Consider the following 18647-nt stretch of genomic DNA (forward strand, 5'->3'; position numbering starts at 1 on the left):
GTGTATTATAAGTATAAAAGAAGACCCACGTATCTAGCTTTTATTTTGTAAAATAACGTTAGGTTTTCCTGTATACCTAAAGAAAATACCTATGTAAGTACCTGAGTAATATGAAAGTTATCATTTACTTCTAGGTAGGGAAACAGATAAACTTTCACAACATTAGGTTTTTCTTATTTCTAAATGAGACACAGAATATTCTGCTTAAAAGACTTTGAGATTGTTTCTCAGTGTCGTCCTTTCAGTAGTAAGGATATAAACAAGTAGCCAAAGGCGTGAATAACGCATTCAAATTCATCTTCCGCCTGCCTAATTACAAGCACCGTACATAAAACTTCCTGTTTTAAGATTTGCGCTAGACGACGTCAAACTATTGTATAAAAAAGCTTAATATTTAAATCGTTACGACATTTTATAGCGATCAAATATATCCTGACCTGTATATACATAACTTCAAATCTCTAAAATGATTTATAAAAATACACTTATTACTTACTAAGGATTAGGTACTTGATGTAGGAAAGCCATCATCTGCGTCATCAAAAAAACATAAAATATCTGCAAGACGCAAAAGTAAAACAATAGTTTGAATTTGTTTCATAAGCTTTCAGTTTACCAACCTAGTCATCGCAAAGCAATGTTATGAATGTGTACGACAACGGCAAAACACGTATGAACAATTGATGATAATGCAACGAATTTATTGGTATGCAAAAGAAAGTTTTCGAAGGTGATTTATTGTAATCATTAGCATAGTGTCATTATCATTTTCGTCGTTTCCATTCAACGAGGTGCTTATTAAAAGCTGTAATATTAGTACAATAGCTTATATCGTCCTGAGGCGCAGTACCTATAGGACGGCTGATGTGTCTGAGCTTGCTGGGTGCCGAGTGTACGCTGCCTGGTTATATAAATACAAATAGGTGAAGAGGGGCAACGGAGACCTCTTGCACTTTCTTGACGGCGCACGTCGCAGCGACCAGTCCTCGCCGAGCATCATGGCTCGACACGCGTGTCTGTGTCTTGGTGTGTTGTTGCTCAGCTGTCTCGGTAAGTTACCTTTTTTCTCACGCCCGAAATATTGTGCTATTAATCTTTAGGATTTATATATACTGAAATGATAATTTCACAATAATGCTTAGTATTTTTAAAGAATAAAGTAAAGGTTACGTAATTTTTTTTAAACTTATTTTATAATTAATTAGATATTACAATATTAGACACAGATAAATTATAATCGTATACAGACCGGTTATAGCTCGTCAATAGAATAATGGAAACAATTTTTTTTTTTATCAGAAGTTTTTCATTTAGAAAAAAAAAATGAATGCTTCTTAATTGTATACCTACATTATTTTGCATATAGATATTCATTATTTTATATTTTTTTAACAAGTAGATTACCTACTTAATCAATTGATTTTTTTTATTAATTTATGAAATGAAAGCATTATTATACCTTATAAATATTTAAAAATGATGTAATATATAACTTTACATAAGTTAAAGTTCGTTTCAAAGTAACAAAGAAAGAACGCCGGTTACCGACGTGGCTCGTTTACTTCGCTTGACCTCGATTTCTTTAATTTCAACGTTTCAACTTTCAATGCCGACTTGGAATAGAGCTGCAATTTACTCAGAAGATTCTAAATTTAGAACTAAATAATATATTGTTAAGTATAAGCTGTTAATGTTGGGAACATGACTGTAAATTCAAGTTCCGTTAAGCAAGTAGGTAAAGACCTACCCACATATCTAGAAAATCACTGAAAGCTTACGTTAATCGTATTGCATACATGCTAGTACACACTGCATACACGTGAATATAAAAACTAAATTCCTATTGCCTAGTTACTGCAATTAATGAGCACGGCATGTATCTATATACCTACATATAGTGCACTGCAATGAAACTGCAGGCACTACATTCCGTTACCCGCTGTGTTGTAATAGCGGCTTACGTTAAGTGGTGTTACCTAATGGCCATGTAAACACTGTGGGGCAGGACTCTGTTTCTGGCTTGAAATATTGGCGACTTAATTATATTATGTAAGTGTTATTATCTTGTAAAATAAGAATATTAAGTAAATACTGAATTGGTGCAGTGAATGGCGAGACACGGGTTAAGCGGCAGGAGGAGGATGGCGGAGATGAAGTAAACGCAGAACAGTTGTGCGATGGCCGCCCGGCTGACGAATATTTCCGTCTTACCACCGAAGGAGACTGCCGCGATGTAGTCAGGTAGGTTTTGCACAACTACGTCTTAGCATATTTCATTCGTTAAACATGCCCACGTTGTGAATGTTGTGATATAGAGATTTCGAAATATGACTGGGTTGCAATGTTATTCTGTCGTCATAACTTTGTCATGTTTCTATCATAGTCTAGAGAAAACTGGTTAGAAAACGAACCAGTTTCACAAATCAGTCACTCGTAATGAAAGCTTGCAAGGTTGACTTCATGGGTATGATATGCGCTCAGTACTAAATGTATAAATTACTTACAGCGGAAAGTTAGCACAAGCGCCGTCGCTGTACATACCGGTTTGTATTTGCAGGAGCCCACCTACCGAAAGTTTCTACTCCGAATTATTTACATGTACTTAGATAGATAATAAAATTTAAGCTGTAAATGTTACCAAGGACCGTTGTGTGTCGTTAGATTTATTTATGGAAGCTGTTTAGTATTCAGTCGGCCAATGACTTGATATTCCAGTCTGTGTACAGAACGGTCACCCTCGTGCCGTGAATATTAGAATGTAATAGTGAACTTGTACAACGAAAACGCTTAACTTTGGAAATACTGATGACTAATATTTCGGCGTTACACGTCTGACCTTTGCTACACGTAGATTTTTTCTTATTTTAGAAGTCCAGCTAAAGAATAGAGAGCTAAAGAATATACCTCTGCATTATGGAAAAGGGCAGTAATTTGTCCTACATTGTCAAAAAAAAACACCCAAGTCGTAGTAATGAGCTGATAATTATTGTACCCTTATTGTCGATACGAGTATACTGTATCCCTGTATATAATACAAGTTTTGTCATGAAAGATACATAGTACCTGTTTTTTTTAGATAATAAGTAGCTTTCACTGTCAAGCGTTTGGAATTTGTTTTTATTATGTACTTATAATTTGTTTTTATATTATGTACTTCTAGATGTTCTTATACCATTACAATCTAGCTGCAGAATTGTGTATTGCTGACTTGTGGTAGTCGGCAAACGTACCTATATACCGACTAGTTGTAATGGTGGCTCGGCCACAGATGCAGTTTGCTCAGAGTATCGCTGTGTACAGGTGCGACAAGGGCGGTGAGAACGGCGTGACGCGGCTCGCCTCTGTGCGCTGCCCCGGCGGTCTCGCCTTCGATATCGACCGTCAAACTTGTGATTGGAAAACACATGTTAAGAATTGCGATAAAATAGAAAGTAAGTTCCGCCGAATGGCGGAAGTGGACGTGCGGAGGGCTAAGCTTCCGTTATGGACCCGGCGCAGCGTCGCAAGCCGGAGTACCTGTTAGCCTTCCGAATGTCCACTTCCTGCTATAATGCATTTAATTAAATGTCACATTTCTTGTCAACGCAGGTGCACTAGGTCAGGTCTTAAACAAATCACTTGCCCGTCTGGACTGGCTTTCGATCTTGATAAACAAACCTGCGACTGGAAGGGTAAAGTGACCAACTGTGACAAACTTGAGAGTAAGTGCCGAAATGAAGCTATTGGCGCGTAGCGAGCAACTAGGCTTGGGTGAAGGGGCCGCGTCGCACTGTAGTTAAGGTGTATTGCATGAGGCCCCGGACAGAGGGAGCGGCCCGCCGTGGTCCGCCCCGATTACTACGCATTAACATTATTTCTACAACAAAAGTTACACCAAACAGACTATTAATATTTGTACACACTTCATTGTAATTATATACATGTAACATATTGCACACACCTACACGTAGAAAACATTCAAATATTTACAAGATTTTACCATCAACTATGTTAATAAAACTAAACTTCTGCGTCTGAGGCTGAACACACTAAGTCCGTGATAAAAAGTTGATCAAACATATTTTCCAAAATTGACAATATTTGGAATAATATTTCATATCTTAATCGACAGAAAATAATTTGTAGACACTGCATATCTACTGCGCATTCCTTCAATACTTGCTAACTTATGGCTTAAGCTTCATTACCATAACTGGACTAACCACAAAAACATGATATCTTTTTTCGTGGAGGGGACTTACTTTTACTAACCTATATATAGTGTACACAAAATTGACTTAGCAACGTATGTATTATACACAATCTGCTTTAACCAATCTAAAAGTTTGCTATATATCAATAAGGTACTTCATAAAGTTAATTGAAATTTATAATTTCATTCATATCGAAAACTAGCATGTAAATATATTTATAATAGACAATCTGTTATTCCTATTCCGTACTATATACACTATTCATGGAATCCTGGCTCTAAATTCATTCTAATTAACTTTAATTAAAATATATTTGAATGCTAGTTTACATTCCAATATTTTAATTACATAAACGTGGTTGGTTGAGAGGCAACTTAAATTCTGAAGTATTCTTTCATCGACATAAAAACTTCTTATTACATCGTAACATCTTGGAGTCATGATACGACACCTATCAATAATTATTTCTTTATCGTTTAATAATTCTAATAAAACTGTACCCGTTTCATAACAAAATTTTAATTCAATCGATAATAAAAACCTAATTATTTATCAGCTATCCTATTTCCTACTTTTTTCGTCTTCTGTTAACTTGATCATTGTTTCATGCTTGTATTTCTTCTATTTTCTTATTGACCCCTTAAACACTGTTACAATGAAAACACAAACGAAGCAAATATGTGGCACCTGCGTAAGTGTATAAGCGATACACTGAAAACCTCCAAATAAAATAAAATGTACGGTTTCCTTAGATTTACAATACTATGTGTCTTTCAGAACCAAGGAAAGTGTTGCCTATCCTGAAAACGGATGAGCCCATCTGCCCTGAAGGAAAATTAGCTTGCGGAAGCGGAGACTGTATCGAGAAGGAATTGTTCTGCAATGGAAAACCAGACTGCAAAGACGAGTCTGACGAAAACGCCTGCAGTAAGTTTTCATAATAATTCATTAATAAATTAATTACCAAGACAAAACTATCCTAAATATGTATAACATAAAACTTTTCGTTTTACAGCGGTCGACGTAGATCCTAACAGAGCCCCTGACTGCGACCCCAACCAATGTGCTCTTCCCGACTGTTTCTGCTCAGCAGATGGTACTCGCATCCCAGGAGGTATTGAAGTCAACCAAGTGCCTCAAATGATCACCATTACTTTCAATGGTGCCGTAAACGTTGATAACATTGACTTATACGAACAAATATTCAACGGAAACCGCCATAACCCCAATGGTTGCCAGATTCGTGGTACATTCTTTGTCTCGCACAAATATACCAACTATGCTGCTGTACAGGAATTACACCGTAAAGGTCACGAAATCTCCGTATTCTCTATTACTCACAAGGATGATCCTCAATACTGGAGCAGCGGAAGCTACGACGACTGGCTTGCTGAAATGGCTGGTGCTCGTCTCATTGTCGAACGATTTGCCAACATTACAGACTCATCAATTATTGGCGTCCGTGCACCTTATTTGAGAGTTGGTGGAAACAAGCAATTCGAAATGATGGCTGACCAGTACTTTGTATACGATGCTTCTATTACGGCTCCTCTTGGTCGCGTTCCCATCTGGCCCTACACGCTGTACTTCCGTATGCCCCATAAATGCAATGGTAATGCTCACAACTGCCCATCTAGAAGCCACCCTGTTTGGGAAATGGTAATGAACGAACTGGACAGAAGAGACGACCCAACGTTTGATGAATCCCTTCCTGGTTGCCATGTGGTCGATTCCTGCTCTAACATCCAAACCGGAGAACAGTTCGCGCGTCTTTTGCGTCACAACTTCAACCGCCACTACAGTACCAACCGTGCCCCACTAGGTTTCCACTTCCACGCTTCATGGCTCAAGTCTAAGAAAGAGTTCAGAGATGAACTGATTAAATTCATTGAAGAGATGTTGGAAAAGAACGACGTTTACTTCACTTCTCTCATTCAAGTCATTCAGTGGATGCAGAACCCTACAGAGCTGACATCGCTCAGAGATTTCCAAGAATGGAAACAGGACAAATGTGATGTGAAGGGACAACCTTTCTGCTCCTTACCAAATGCGTGCCCCCTTACAACTCGCGAGTTACCAGGGGAGACTCTTCGTCTTTTCACATGCATGGAGTGTCCTAACAACTATCCATGGATTCTGGATCCTACGGGGGAAGGCTTCAACGTGAAGAAGTGATCTCTTAAGATAAATCAAAAGACTGTACACATGTAAATAATACTCAATAATGTTAATAATAATTACAGTAATTATTATGAATGTGGCAGAGCGTCATCTTGCAGTGAAATTTGTTTTAATTAGAAACATTAAATAAAAGTGAAAAAGTGACTACCGCTCAAGTAATACCTACTGCCGTTACTGAATTTTAGCAAATATATAGGTAAAAACTGACGTTTCATAATAATTTAGGTTATTGCGTACCTACAGTTATGAACAATAAAATTTTTAATTTTATTTAATCGTGTTTGATTTAAAACCAAAATAACCAACTCAAATAGGAACACAGGTCGGGACAAAAGGGTAGATAAATATAATTATAATGGACCGACTAACTCGCAAAGGGTGCTTTTCCATCAGAGATGTGCAATGCTATCTTGCTATGGATGTATTTGATATCTATGAACCATATGCATTGGTGCACATCGGCAAATGCGCCGCTTGCAAGCGATGGTGGCGCGTATACAACATGTAACTTAATTAACGCACATCCTGAAATTAGTTTGTTCAGAATCGTTTACTGAATCGATTTATATCCTTTTTAATATAGGTAAGTTTTTATCCCAAAAATAATTAAAACTACGAAAATTATTGTCATATTAACCCTGCACAGTCAAAACAAATTCAAATAGACCGTAACTCAAAGTAATAAGACTTCGTGTATTGTCGGCTTTTTCCGTAGTTTTGTTGTGTCGAGTCGAGCGGTATTTGCGTGCGCAGTAATATGACCAAAAAGTTCTCCAAGAATTGGTATAAGTAATTTAGTAAATAACAATGCATATACATGTTAAATTAAAAATTCAGTGTATGTATTATGATTATAACATAATATTCTAATTGGGGTGTTTGAGGGTGTGCGTTAATTACGTTACATGTTGTTTATATAGCTGCATAATATGAATACAAAATGGCCACTGTGCATTTTTCATTTCCAAAGAGGCTCAAAGTACAAAAACTCAACCTTTTTGAAACAGATCCTAAACTAAAATAGGGAATATTATAACTGGGGCCCGATTCTGCTAAGTTAATAATGTCAAAGTTGAATAGAAATTGAATCGCAATAGCAGTTTTAACTTTAGCAGGCATTCTGCTACTAGTATAATACCAATCGTATTCCAACGACATTCGATTGGTTTGCGATTGGTCTGCTATTTTGGTGATTTTGGTCTATGCGGTAGTTTGCTCTACAATAATATTGCAATCTTAAATCATTTGCAGACAAAATGATTCATTAATGAATGACAGAAAAATAGCGGAATGCCACATAGGTACGCTTCAATCGTAATTGAGTCGGGATTGGATCTCAGTCGAATGTGAATCGTATGTCGCTTAAGTAAAATTAGGAGAATCGGGCCCCAGAATGTCACATACGCTTCAATCGTAATTGAGTCGTGATTGGATCTCAGTTGGATGTGAATCGTACGTCGCTTAGGTAAAATTAGAAGAATCGCGCCCCTGATGCATTACAGAGTTTCCACACTAGTGGATTTTTGGAAACTAATCATTCTGAGCGGAACTAATCTGTTACTTGGTTCTAGGTAGTAGGTATCTTTTATACCGCTAGTTGTCAATTCTTTTCTGCCGCTCGTATATGACACTACATCGCATACGCTCGTATACAACACTATGGCCAGGTTCCCACTACGCCGGACCGGCAGATCTGACGCGCCAGTAAATCTGCCGGAAGAGCTAGTGGCTGTACAATTTATATGAAGCTATTCACATTATCCCGGGTCCGGCATTTTTGCGGGGCCCGGCATTTTTACCGAGCGTTTTGTCACTACGAATTGCCGGCAGAACGACCGGGCCAAATATTTGTTCTGGGCAAATACATTGTCTGAAACTTGTATCTCGTACTCTTATGTCTAGTCGTCCCAGTAAATCGTCAAAAGTGGTTGCTGTCATTCGAAAATAATTGAAGAACTTTCATTCGTCTCTTCTAAGTTTACCCATTAGTGTTCCAAGTGAAAATCTTTCCCGTAAAATAGGGTGTACCCAATGTTTTCTTTTATTTTGCCTTCTATTAAGATACCACCACAACACAACAATTTCGTCGTCCATTTTACGCGCACGCAGGTCCAAATTCAACTGAGGTACTGTCTGAATTTCTTCCGGTATCCGATGTAATATGAACACTCTGTCCGGTGTCCGGTTTTCGGCAGATCTGCCGATCCGGCGCAGTGGGAACCTGGCCTATGACGTTGAACGCTCCAAGCCCAAGAGGACTTCCTCTTAATTAAGTGTACTAAATTATGAGTAAGGTATGTATATTATATTCGATAATATATCGTTAACATTGCTAGAACCCTGATAATTGTTTTTTATTGCGTACACAATACGTACCACCTACCTACACACCACATCTGTAGAGTCGTTTATAGCCAATAATTATGTAATGTAAAAAGAACTAAACTAAGTGCACATTTATGATATAAATCTATTAAGGCCATATTGTAAGAAATTCATAATTTTAAGTTAAAGGACAATGGGCAAATTGTTCCAAGTATTGTTGCACTTTGAGCGTAGCATTGCCGTTTAGTTAGAGCAATAACTTTGGAGCTCAAATCCGTGTGAGAAATATATATTTAAAATAACCTAAGTTACAAATGGTGTTAACAAATCCAACTTTTAACCAACTTTAAAAAAAGAAAAAGAAGAAGAGCCATATTAAACTTATTGCATTGTGAAAACAGATGCTGAATGTTAAATGGGCATCCATTTAATCATAAGAATGATTTTCCTTACTTTCAAACGACAAGATTATATTTCCTTATATTGTCCTTTATTGAATGCTACTCCAGGGCCAGACTCCATACAAATCTGTCCATTGTCCATCCCATGGCGGCTATCAGCAGTGCATAATCTGTTTCCAGCGTTATAGACATGTTATAGACGAGATATTTTCATAAGTCAGTCATCAAGTGGCAGTTGGCAGAGTTATTTGAAGAGTAATGCAGTTTATAAACCCATTAAGTTATATTCTGCGGTACCCGTTGTAATCTGTGGTAAATGTTAGCGTGAATTGTGTCAAATATCTGTCATTCTTGACATCCACTTCCATACTTCAATCAGAAAAATGTTCATCATTGGTCAATATACCATCAATTCGTAGTCTTTCAAGCAAACGAGCCAATAGTGAAATTTTATTATTCGAATTGACAAATGATAAGGAGTGTCGTGTAAAATACTGAATTTCAGTTCAATACAACGTTTTACATTAATCTAACTACAGTTTTAGCGGAAAAGAGAAAGGAAAGACTAATCACACAGGAACGAACTACCATAAATTCAAACTGCAAAGATAGAAGCTTTCCATCTACTTTGAAATAACTTTAGAAAGTCATGTTCTATTTGAAGTGAAGCATTGTTATTATACCAACCAATTACTTAAAAGAAAAAAAAAACAAACAAGTAAAAAATTAATTTGACAGAATGTCAACTCAACTAATTGATAAGTTTAAGCAATTAGATGCTTACGCAAAAACATTAGAAGATTTTAGAATAAAAACAGCCACCGGCGCAGCAAGTAAAAAGTTTTAAGTTACAAAGTTCTCTAATGATATCATTACAAATTGTCTAAAAATAATTAATTCCTTTTTTGAATTGTAGTTACTGTAACTGGAGGGCTGATTATGGTGTTATTGTTCCTCTCAGAACTGTATACTTACATGTCACCAAATATTTCGGAAGAACTGTTTGTTGACACCTCGAGGGGCCACAAACTAAGAATAAACTTGGATATTATTGTTCCAACTATATCATGTAATTGTAAGTATATTTCCCCTTATACAGTTACTAGAGTCCAATAAGAGAACAGCAATTTAGCATCCAGTTTCCAGCATCATTGATTGCTGCTGAGATTCCTCTTGTGAACACTAATCTTGTTTTGTATCTCTCATACTTCTCAAGAAAAAAAAACAATTGTTTCCTGCAACCATACATTACACACACTTCAGAGAGAACACATAATTTTCAATTAAAAATATTATGATACATCCACATTCAGCTAGTGAAATCTTAGTCTGTTCCTTCCATGTGGAACATTCTTAATGTCATTATCTAAAAACAGCATAATTAGTACCTGCTTCTTCCTATCACTACTATTTTTATATAGTATAATTGTTTATGTTTCCCCTAACATATCATCAAAAGGCAAGGAGCATGTAGTAATTGATACATTACTCTTCTTTCAGATTTAGTACTTGATGCTATGGATTCATCAGGTGAACAGCACCTTCAAATGGAGCAAAACATCCATAAGAGAAGATTAGATCTGAATGGAAATCCTATAGAAGAACCAAAGAAACAAGAAATTGCTACGTCTACCACTGTAAGATATAATTTTATTGAATCAATATCTTCCTACCTACTATTTAAGCACACTTTTACACGATTAGTATTTTAAACACTTATTCATAGCTCTCATAGCAGTTATGGTTTCTGTAAAGCAAGTATAAAAAACTTTGCCTAGGTAGCACATCATTATTTCTATGTGCTAAGAACATTTCTATTCATTGTGTCTGCCTTATCACCTTTTTAGCTATATATTTTATGTCCTAAGTATGTATTCAAAAGTAGAATATTACATAATATAATTAATTTCTTTGTTTTAGTTAAAACAAAAGCAGAACTCTTCTGAGGTAGCACTTGTTGAATGTGGAAGTTGTTATGGAGCAGCACTTAATGAATCTCAGTAAGTTTGTTCTGAATGTAGCAATAACCTAAACCTACTTCATCATCTGACTTGCCTTTTTCCAACTATGTTGTTTTTAAAACTAATGAACATCCAATATGCTGGCAACATATTATTGTGTATTATTTTATTTAGGGAATAAATCAAAGTACCTAAAAAAAAAAATTTTTTTGAGACTTTAAGAACTCTATAAACAATTATTGAACGTCTGCTCCTTTATTTTGCTGGATTTTTTCATGAATTTTATTATATCTCACATACTGTCTCTCTCATATTAGATGTTGCAATACTTGCGAAGATGTCAGGGAAGCATATAGATTAAGGAGGTGGGCATTACCAGATTTATCTACAATAGAACAATGTAAAAGTGACGACTCCATAGAAAAAACTAATTTAGCACTCAAAGAAGGTTGTCAAATTTATGGCTACATGGAAGTCAACAGAGTATGTATAGAACATTTAATTCCTGTATATAATTTTAAAAAATTCTTTATTAAATAGGATCTTTGATATAGAAACAAAGTACCTGTACACATGGCAGTTGACTAGGTATGCCTAAAATAAAAGACTGAATATTTTTTTAATAATAATTATACTTCTCCAAGTAAACGGATTTAAATATCATATAATTGCAGCTAGTAGACTTCCTACTTTGATAAAGATGTGTTCCACAGAAAAGCCTCCCAGCTGCCATTATTCAACTTGTTTTCTGACTTTTCAGTTTATTATTTTTATTTTTTATGTTTCAAATAAAAAGTAATGTTTATGTAATAAATATTTCTGATGCTTCCCTAATACATAGGTATTAAAATAGCAGCAAGTTTGAAGTACACCTTGGTTTGTAAAAAAGTTCTATTTATCAAATTTTCTAGGTTGGTGGAAGCTTTCATATAGCCCCAGGAAAGAGTTTCACCATTAACCATGTGCATGTCCATGACGTGCAGCCATACTCATCATCAGTATTTAATACAACCCATTTCATCAAACATTTATCCTTTGGCACGGATATTGAAGGAGCTAACACTGCACCTTTAGATGGAATTAATGGTGTGGCTAAAGAAGGTAAGGAATATAATTGTTATAAATAATTGTAATTTACATGATTAGTACCCATGAATGTTACAAAAATGCCCATAAAGCAGATAGGGAGTTCAATGGCCCCCTTATACAGTCAATTAGCTATATTTTTAAATAATAAAAATCACAATTTATTCTTGGATTTGCAAGCCTTTCTTAATTAAAATCATAGAGAAGGTATGCATATGCTACATTTTATAAAGTATGAACTAACTGCCTAGGACAAGGCACGGTAATACTAAATTCATCAAAGTATCACAAATTAATCAAAGGAAGCATATCTGTATCAAATATAGGTAATTTATTAGCTTAGCTTATTATAGGCTACTTTTTATCCCTGTGCAGGAAGAATTTCCGTAGCTCTTGCATATTGTTTAACATTTTGATCAAACGCTTGGGATTACCCCTACTTGTAAATAGTGGAATGAGATAAATGCACGTAATTCTCCTAAAACTATGAAGAACTTATTTCATACCATTTTCCCAAACAACATTGAGTGCTATTGCATATTTTGCAAGACCACATTACAAAATAATTGTAATAAATAATATGGATGTTATTTCAATAACAATATTTATTAAACAAATTTGTTAATGAATCAATTATATTAAAACACTAATAAAAGCAAAGTCGAGTGCACTACGCACTATAAGTTTAAATTACCGTATGTACAAAATATAAGAAGAACTATAGTATTAACAACGAATTCCAGTACCGATGGCCATAAAGGTCCCGAAAGTTCCGCCACCTTGAAGCATTACTTTTCCAACGGAATGTACTAATTCCCGTCCTCTCGCTCCATATCTGTAACGATAAATTAAGTAACGACACCGCAATAAAAAAAAAACATCAAATTTCAAAAAACCTAACCTCAAAGCTGTGAAACCACCGAAAAGGCCGCCGCTCGCCATTCCTACACAAAAACCAATCATGAACCCCATTTTCATTTTGTCGAAACAAGATGGTCCTTGACTCTGATATACTCCGCCTGGTACGGGCATCTTTATTTAGGGTTTGTTTCGATTTTTGAGAGTGGAAATCTAATTTATTTATCAATACTCGAGCTCTTACGAAATACGAAAAAAATATTCATAGATATTTATTAATGACAGTTAGAAATATTTGTTGCCATAACAATAAATAATAAAACTTAGAAGAAAGGGTGCAGGTGTACAGTGTGCCCAATTTACTAAAGTACTGGATGAGAAAAATGAACTGTAATGAATTTCTACATTGACCCACGTTCCCTGTGGCTGGCTGCCTGAACCTTCATCATTGTTTTTTATGGACCTAGTAATTGAGGTAGTGCAGGCAGACAAGCCGTATTTTTATCACGTTTTTGTATCAAATAACCACTCGTACGAACCGGGTGATGTCACTCGATTTTTCCGCTCGGAAAATCGTTATTGTGAAAACACTGAACGGCGACTCTGCCGTGTTAAAGCAACAATGCTATTATCTTTTAACATGGAGATATTAATGGGACGTTTCCTTTTTCAGAACAAAAAGAAATAGTTCCCAAAACAGTTCTAGATGGCGGTGCACCTATAACGAGAGTGTAGTGTACCATTACCAAGTTAAAAACAAAGTTGCACCGAGCCCTTCGATGGCCCTTTGCGCAGAGACCTAAGAAATTCAGATTTACGGACAAATTGTTTTTAAAATCTTTTGGGACATTCAGATAATAATTTGGCTGACTTTTTTTTCTCCTTTTAATCCAGTTTTATGCCCTATTTTCAATTTTTATAATTGTTGAAAACAAAAACGTTTCGTTATACGACATGAAAATTATATGACGTTCCGTTCCTTGCATTCACGTACCTAGGTCAGCGCCATCTAGTCATCAGCTAGGAAAATAATGAAAAAGAAAATCCCTCATTAACATGAGAATGAAAATTATTGTACAGCCGCCGAGGTTCATTCATCATCATCATCAGCCTATCGCAGTCCACTGCTGGACATAGGCCTCTCCAAGTGCACGCCACTGAGATCGATTTTCAGCTTCTCGCATCCAGCTCCTGCCAGCCGTCTTGCGCAAGTCATCACTCCACCGTGCCTGAGGACGTCCTACACTACGTTTGCCGAGGCGTGGTCTCCACTCTAGAACTCGTTTACCCCAACGGTTATCGGTTCTTCGGCTAATATGGCCAGCCCACTGCCACTTCAGCTTGCTGATTCGGTGGGCTATGTCGATGACCTTGGTTCTCTGACGGATTACCTCATTTCTGATGCGATCCCTCAGACAAATGTCGAGCATAGCCCTTTCCATAGCCCGCTGAGCGGCTTTAAACTTGTGAACCAGCCGTACAGTGTCCACGTTTCGGCTCCGTAAGTCATGACAGGTAGGACGCACTGATTGAAGACTTTTGTCTTTAGGCACTGTGGGGTCGACGATGTTAGGACTCGACGTAGCTTCCCAAATGCAGCCCAACCCAACTGAATTCTCCTATTCACCTCGTCCTCAAAGTTGTTTCTACCTACCTGCAATGTCTGCCCGAGGTATACTTATTTCCGAACAACTTCGAGAACGGGGCCGTGTATCGCAATCGGTTCCGGTAGACCATGTTCATTGAACATGACCTTGGTTTTGTCCAAGTTTATCCGTAGGCCGATGCGTAGAGAAGATTCAGCCAGGTCGTTCAGCATCTGTTGTAGGTCCTGCAGCGTTTCCGCCATGATGACGATATCGTCAGCAAATCGCAAGTGAGAGATGTGTTCGCCATTGATGTTGATGCCGCGTCCTTTCCAGTTCAGCGTCTTGAACATATCCTCCATTGCATTAGTGAACAGTCTTCTGTATAATCTGCCGCACTGTGTGGATGTGGTTTATGGTGCCGTATCCGCTCCGAAACCCAGCCTGCTCCGGTGGTTGGAATTCGTCGAGTCTTCGCGCAAGTCGGTTCGTGATCACTCTTGAGAACAGCTTATAGACGTGGCTTAAGAGGGAAATGGGTCGATAGTTCTTCAGCTGGGTTTTGTCTCCCTTTTTGAAGAACAGGACGACAACACTCCTACTCCACGCCTCTGGAGTTCTCCCTTCAAACAGGACGGCATTAAAAAGCTTCTGGAGCTCCCCCAGTAAGGGGTTTCCTCCTGCTTTTAATAGCTCTGTTGTAATGCCATCCTCGCCAGGGGTTTTTCCATTTTTGAGCTGTCTCAGAGCGATCTCGATTTCGCCACTGCTGACTTCTGGCAGGTCTTCGGTGAAATGGCGTGTTAATGTGGCTCTAGAATCCTCATTTCCGGGATCAGGTCGAGATGCATGCGATGCGTATAACCGGCCATAGAAATTTTCCACTTCCGAAAGGACTGCCGGTACCGAAGAAACGACTTCTCCACTTGTTGTGGTCAGCTTCGTCAAGTGGCTTCTTCCAAGAGATTGTACGAACACCTTTGACCCCTGATTCAGCTCAATTACTCTTTCAATGTCAAGAGTATTGGAGCACCGGAGGTCGCGTCGTACGTGCTTGTTGATCTCTTGGTTTAGAGCCCGCTTAGCTGACGAAGTGACAGGCGGGTTTTCACGTCGTCTCTTCATAAGCCCTAATGTCTCTTCCGAAAGTTTTGATTTCTTGCCCTTACGCTGCGCTTACGCTGCACGCTGCACGCTTGCCGCCGAGGTTTTAATGAGGGATTCTTTTTTTTTTTAATTCTTTTAAGTAGACGGTCAATATAGTCATATCGACCGAATTCAATACATTTAGAATGTTTACTAATAGGTCACACCTTTTCGCGTGATGAATAAAAAGCAGGAAGGCTTTTACATAATGAAACACCTTTTCTTAGTTTCTAGCACTTCATTCAAAAGATATTTAACAATAAAAAATCCTCTTATAACTTAATTTGTACTTTACAATTTTCGGTCATTAAAACACAATATGATGATTTTACACTCGGCTTTTAGCTCTAATAACTCAAACAAAGTACCTATGGTTTCTCTTGCTATATACATATTATGTTAAAAAAATCCAAAAATTCTTACTAAATTCAATGCACAAATGCGATATTTTAATGATATACCTCAAAATTATGAAAACACAGATAGACAGTAATCATCTATGAGAATCTCCTCTCTGTGTGAACTGATTGTAACTCTTAACAAACTGTAGCTTATATTTTAGCATTTAAGCTCTTATTTCCTTTACAGGAGCTGTAATGTTTCAATACTATTTAAAAATAGTGCCAACAATGTATGTAAAATTGGATAAGACTGTGTTACATACTAATCAGTTTTCTGTAACAAGACATCAAAAATCAGTATCCAATATAAACGCAGAATCTGGAATGCCAGGGGCATTTTTCAGCTATGAGTTGTCACCTCTTATGGTTAAATACACAGAAAAGGAAAGGTAATTATTTCACAGCGGAACTAGAAATGCTATTCTGCAAACTTACAACTTATAGTGTTGACTTTCTGGTTATCATGGTTTTATTCTTTTCAGATCAATTGGACATTTTGCCACAAATATTTGTGCTATAATAGGTGGTGTATTCACAGTTGCAGGAATCCTTGATGCTCTTTTGTACCATTCATTGAATGCCTTTCAAAATAAAATGGTTTTGGGTAAAGCTGGATAATTATAATGTCTTTAAAAATATGTTGAAGTCATTAACACTGCATTTAGCAAAATTTCTACAAAATTCTACATCTGTGTCTTCAATCATAGATTTTAATGGAATATAATTTGGCTTCTTTGGATCATACTGTGAGCGACCTAGCTTTTCTAAAAATAAATGACGTTGTTTTAATCTAAATTTTCTACACATTAATATTTCAGGTGTCTCCATTATATTTTCATGAGGTATTTTCATAACATTGTGAATGTAATTAAATCTCTCCTCCAGAGCTGTCTGACCTGAAATAAATATTTTATAAGTACACTGGGTAGTATTTTATTTTGTTTTTTATCATCATTACTTAACATTTAGTACTTACTCAACATTAGGAGTTTTGGTTTCATCATTACTAATTTTTTCACCTCTTCATCTTTAAAGCCCATTTCCTCTTTTATTATGAACAGGTTGCATTTTACATGATGTAAATTGAATGTTATTAATTTTGGTTGCTTAGTAGCTAAATCTCTTAATTCTTGGCCACGCAAGTTAAGACATTTTTGGAAGTAACCTAATCTCTTGTCAATCCTCAAAGTACTGGAAAAAAATATGAAACATGCTTATAACTATTAACTATATCATCAACATAGATTGATTACAAGGTTTAGCAATAATGGGTGCAGTCGGTCAGTGGATGAATCTATCAATGTCATGAATTCTTCCATGTTTCCTAAGGAGCATTCAATTTGTCCCAGCTGCCAATTAAATGCAGACAACCAACTGCATAACATACTGTCGTAACTGTATGCAATCAGCTGCATACAGTTACGACAGTAAGCAGAACCCAAAGGTGTCTGGAAAAGACTAAGCAAATAATGATGTCAGAAGCCTAAGTTGAATACTTACCTAAACATTAACCAAAATGGATTTTTCACTATAATCCTTTTAATTTCATTGTTTTTGAATGCTTTCGATTGTAAATAGTTAACTCTTACTTCAAGGTCTTCTAATTTTTCACATAAGATCATAGGGTTCTTAGTTAGAAAATTCCCAATTTCATCCATTTCAACAAAGTTGTTTAAATATATTATATGATTTTTCATATCTTTTTCAAAATCTAATGTTAGGAATTTGTGTACTATGTATGGCTTTTTCTCAATTTTGCTTATGTTTACATTTAAATCAACTAAATTCTTCAAAGTTTCAGAATTATTGACATAAGCTGCTAAATTAAAAGTATTTGAAAAATAAGGTGTTATACCAGACAAATCTTGGGGTACAGGTCTTAAAGCATTTTCACTCGCCTCTGAACTCTCTGCTACTGATAGGCTACTATTATGTACACATCTACTTCTTTTGAAAACTTCTTTCAAAGTGAGGACTTTATACGACAGCGACCTCAAATATGTTGACGATAGTGCCATTGTTTTTATGAATCACGTTAAACGAAATACAGATGTTACATTCCAGGAAATAAGTACTTGTTAACAGAGAGAATATTCACTACGTCTTGTTAAATTTGATTTTGGAGGGCTGATCACTTTCAGAGACAGGTTGTCACTTTTAATGACATTTCTTCTTTTTTTCCCATATGGTTGACCTAGAAGTACTAATGAAGTATGGAGGCAGTAGTCAGGAACATCAAAGCGTATTAAAAAATGACAGCTGTCAGCAAAATTGTACTCATGACGACGCACGGAAGGGTGTCCACGTGGTGTCCACAGTTGATGCCAAGTAGGAAATTCCAAATAAGAAAATTGAAATCATTTACTAACGGCCAGTTTCTTCATCAAAAGTAAAAGTCAAAGTAATGTCTAAAGTAAAAGTAACGGTCAAATTCGTTTTTTCAAGGCTAAAGTGACAGCAAAACTAATAGAAATAATGAATTTGACCGTTACTTTTACTTTAGTCATTA

The 18647-nt window shown here is 36.5% G+C and overlaps 4 protein-coding genes across 6 annotated transcripts; 2 read left to right on the top strand and 2 right to left on the bottom strand.

Annotated features, from left to right (window-relative positions):
• Positions 1-880: 880 nt before the first annotated feature.
• Positions 881-6644, top strand: LOC124645929 (chitin deacetylase 1). Of its 3 annotated transcripts, none has more exons than XM_047185908.1 (5): positions 881-1050; positions 2106-2241; positions 3301-3431; positions 4971-5120; positions 5209-6644. In XM_047185908.1, exons 1-5 carry the CDS (start codon positions 999-1001, stop codon positions 6366-6368), a joined length of 1629 nt encoding a protein of 542 aa, XP_047041864.1. In that variant the 5' UTR covers positions 881-998; the 3' UTR covers positions 6369-6644. The 3 variants fall into 3 exon arrangements, with proteins under 3 accessions (XP_047041864.1, XP_047041865.1, XP_047041866.1); XM_047185909.1 differs by lacking the exon at positions 3301-3431 and adding an exon at positions 3589-3701; XM_047185910.1 differs by lacking the exons at positions 881-1050; positions 2106-2241; positions 3301-3431 and adding an exon at positions 3513-3701.
• A 2855-nt stretch (positions 6645-9499) lies between these two features.
• Positions 9500-17059, top strand: LOC124646136 (endoplasmic reticulum-Golgi intermediate compartment protein 3). Its single transcript, XM_047186215.1, has 8 exons — positions 9500-9933; positions 10017-10175; positions 10601-10737; positions 11021-11100; positions 11379-11544; positions 11973-12162; positions 16326-16527; positions 16621-17059. Exons 1-8 carry the CDS (start codon positions 9840-9842, stop codon positions 16754-16756), a joined length of 1164 nt encoding a protein of 387 aa, XP_047042171.1. The 5' UTR covers positions 9500-9839; the 3' UTR covers positions 16757-17059.
• LOC124646138 (reactive oxygen species modulator 1) lies at positions 12735-13314 on the bottom strand. The gene is made up of 2 exons (XM_047186217.1): positions 13049-13314; positions 12735-12982 (listed from the first exon to the last, which is right to left on the bottom strand). Exons 1-2 carry the CDS (start codon positions 13177-13179, stop codon positions 12874-12876), a joined length of 240 nt encoding a protein of 79 aa, XP_047042173.1. The 5' UTR covers positions 13180-13314; the 3' UTR covers positions 12735-12873.
• Positions 15961-18365, bottom strand: LOC124646137 (transcription termination factor 3, mitochondrial). The gene is made up of 3 exons (XM_047186216.1): positions 17639-18365; positions 17115-17329; positions 15961-17034 (listed from the first exon to the last, which is right to left on the bottom strand). The coding sequence occupies exons 1-3, from the start codon at positions 18154-18156 to the stop codon at positions 16757-16759; spliced, it is 1011 nt and encodes a 336-aa protein (XP_047042172.1). The 5' UTR covers positions 18157-18365; the 3' UTR covers positions 15961-16756.
• Positions 18366-18647: the final 282 nt, after the last annotated feature.

Source organism: Helicoverpa zea, chromosome 3 (assembly GCF_022581195.2).
Source record: "Helicoverpa zea isolate HzStark_Cry1AcR chromosome 3, ilHelZeax1.1, whole genome shotgun sequence".
NCBI lineage: Eukaryota > Metazoa > Arthropoda > Insecta > Lepidoptera > Noctuidae > Helicoverpa > Helicoverpa zea.

Coding starts and splice junctions, on each gene's coding strand:
- LOC124645929 (XM_047185908.1), top strand. CDS start 999: ATGGCTCGACACGCGTGTCTGTGTCTTGGTGTGTTGTTGCTCAGCTGT. Junction 2,242..3,300: donor GACTGCCGCGATGTAGTCAG/GTAGGTTTTGCA, acceptor CGCTGTGTACAG/GTGCGACAAGGGCGGTGAGA. Junction 3,432..4,970: donor GAATTGCGATAAAATAGAAA/GTAAGTTCCGCC, acceptor TGTGTCTTTCAG/AACCAAGGAAAGTGTTGCCT.
- LOC124646136 (XM_047186215.1), top strand. CDS start 9,840: ATGTCAACTCAACTAATTGATAAGTTTAAGCAATTAGATGCTTACGCA. Junction 10,738..11,020: donor AAATTGCTACGTCTACCACT/GTAAGATATAAT, acceptor TCTTTGTTTTAG/TTAAAACAAAAGCAGAACTC. Junction 16,528..16,620: donor AAATACACAGAAAAGGAAAG/GTAATTATTTCA, acceptor TATTCTTTTCAG/ATCAATTGGACATTTTGCCA.
- LOC124646138 (XM_047186217.1), bottom strand. CDS start 13,179: ATGCCCGTACCAGGCGGAGTATATCAGAGTCAAGGACCATCTTGTTTC. Junction 12,983..13,048: donor GGTGGTTTCACAGCTTTGAG/GTTAGGTTTTTT, acceptor TTATCGTTACAG/ATATGGAGCGAGAGGACGGG.
- LOC124646137 (XM_047186216.1), bottom strand. CDS start 18,156: ATGGCACTATCGTCAACATATTTGAGGTCGCTGTCGTATAAAGTCCTC. Junction 17,330..17,638: donor CCATTTTGGTTAATGTTTAG/GTAAGTATTCAA, acceptor ATTTTTTTCCAG/TACTTTGAGGATTGACAAGA. Junction 17,035..17,114: donor ACCAAAACTCCTAATGTTGA/GTAAGTACTAAA, acceptor TATTTATTTCAG/GTCAGACAGCTCTGGAGGAG.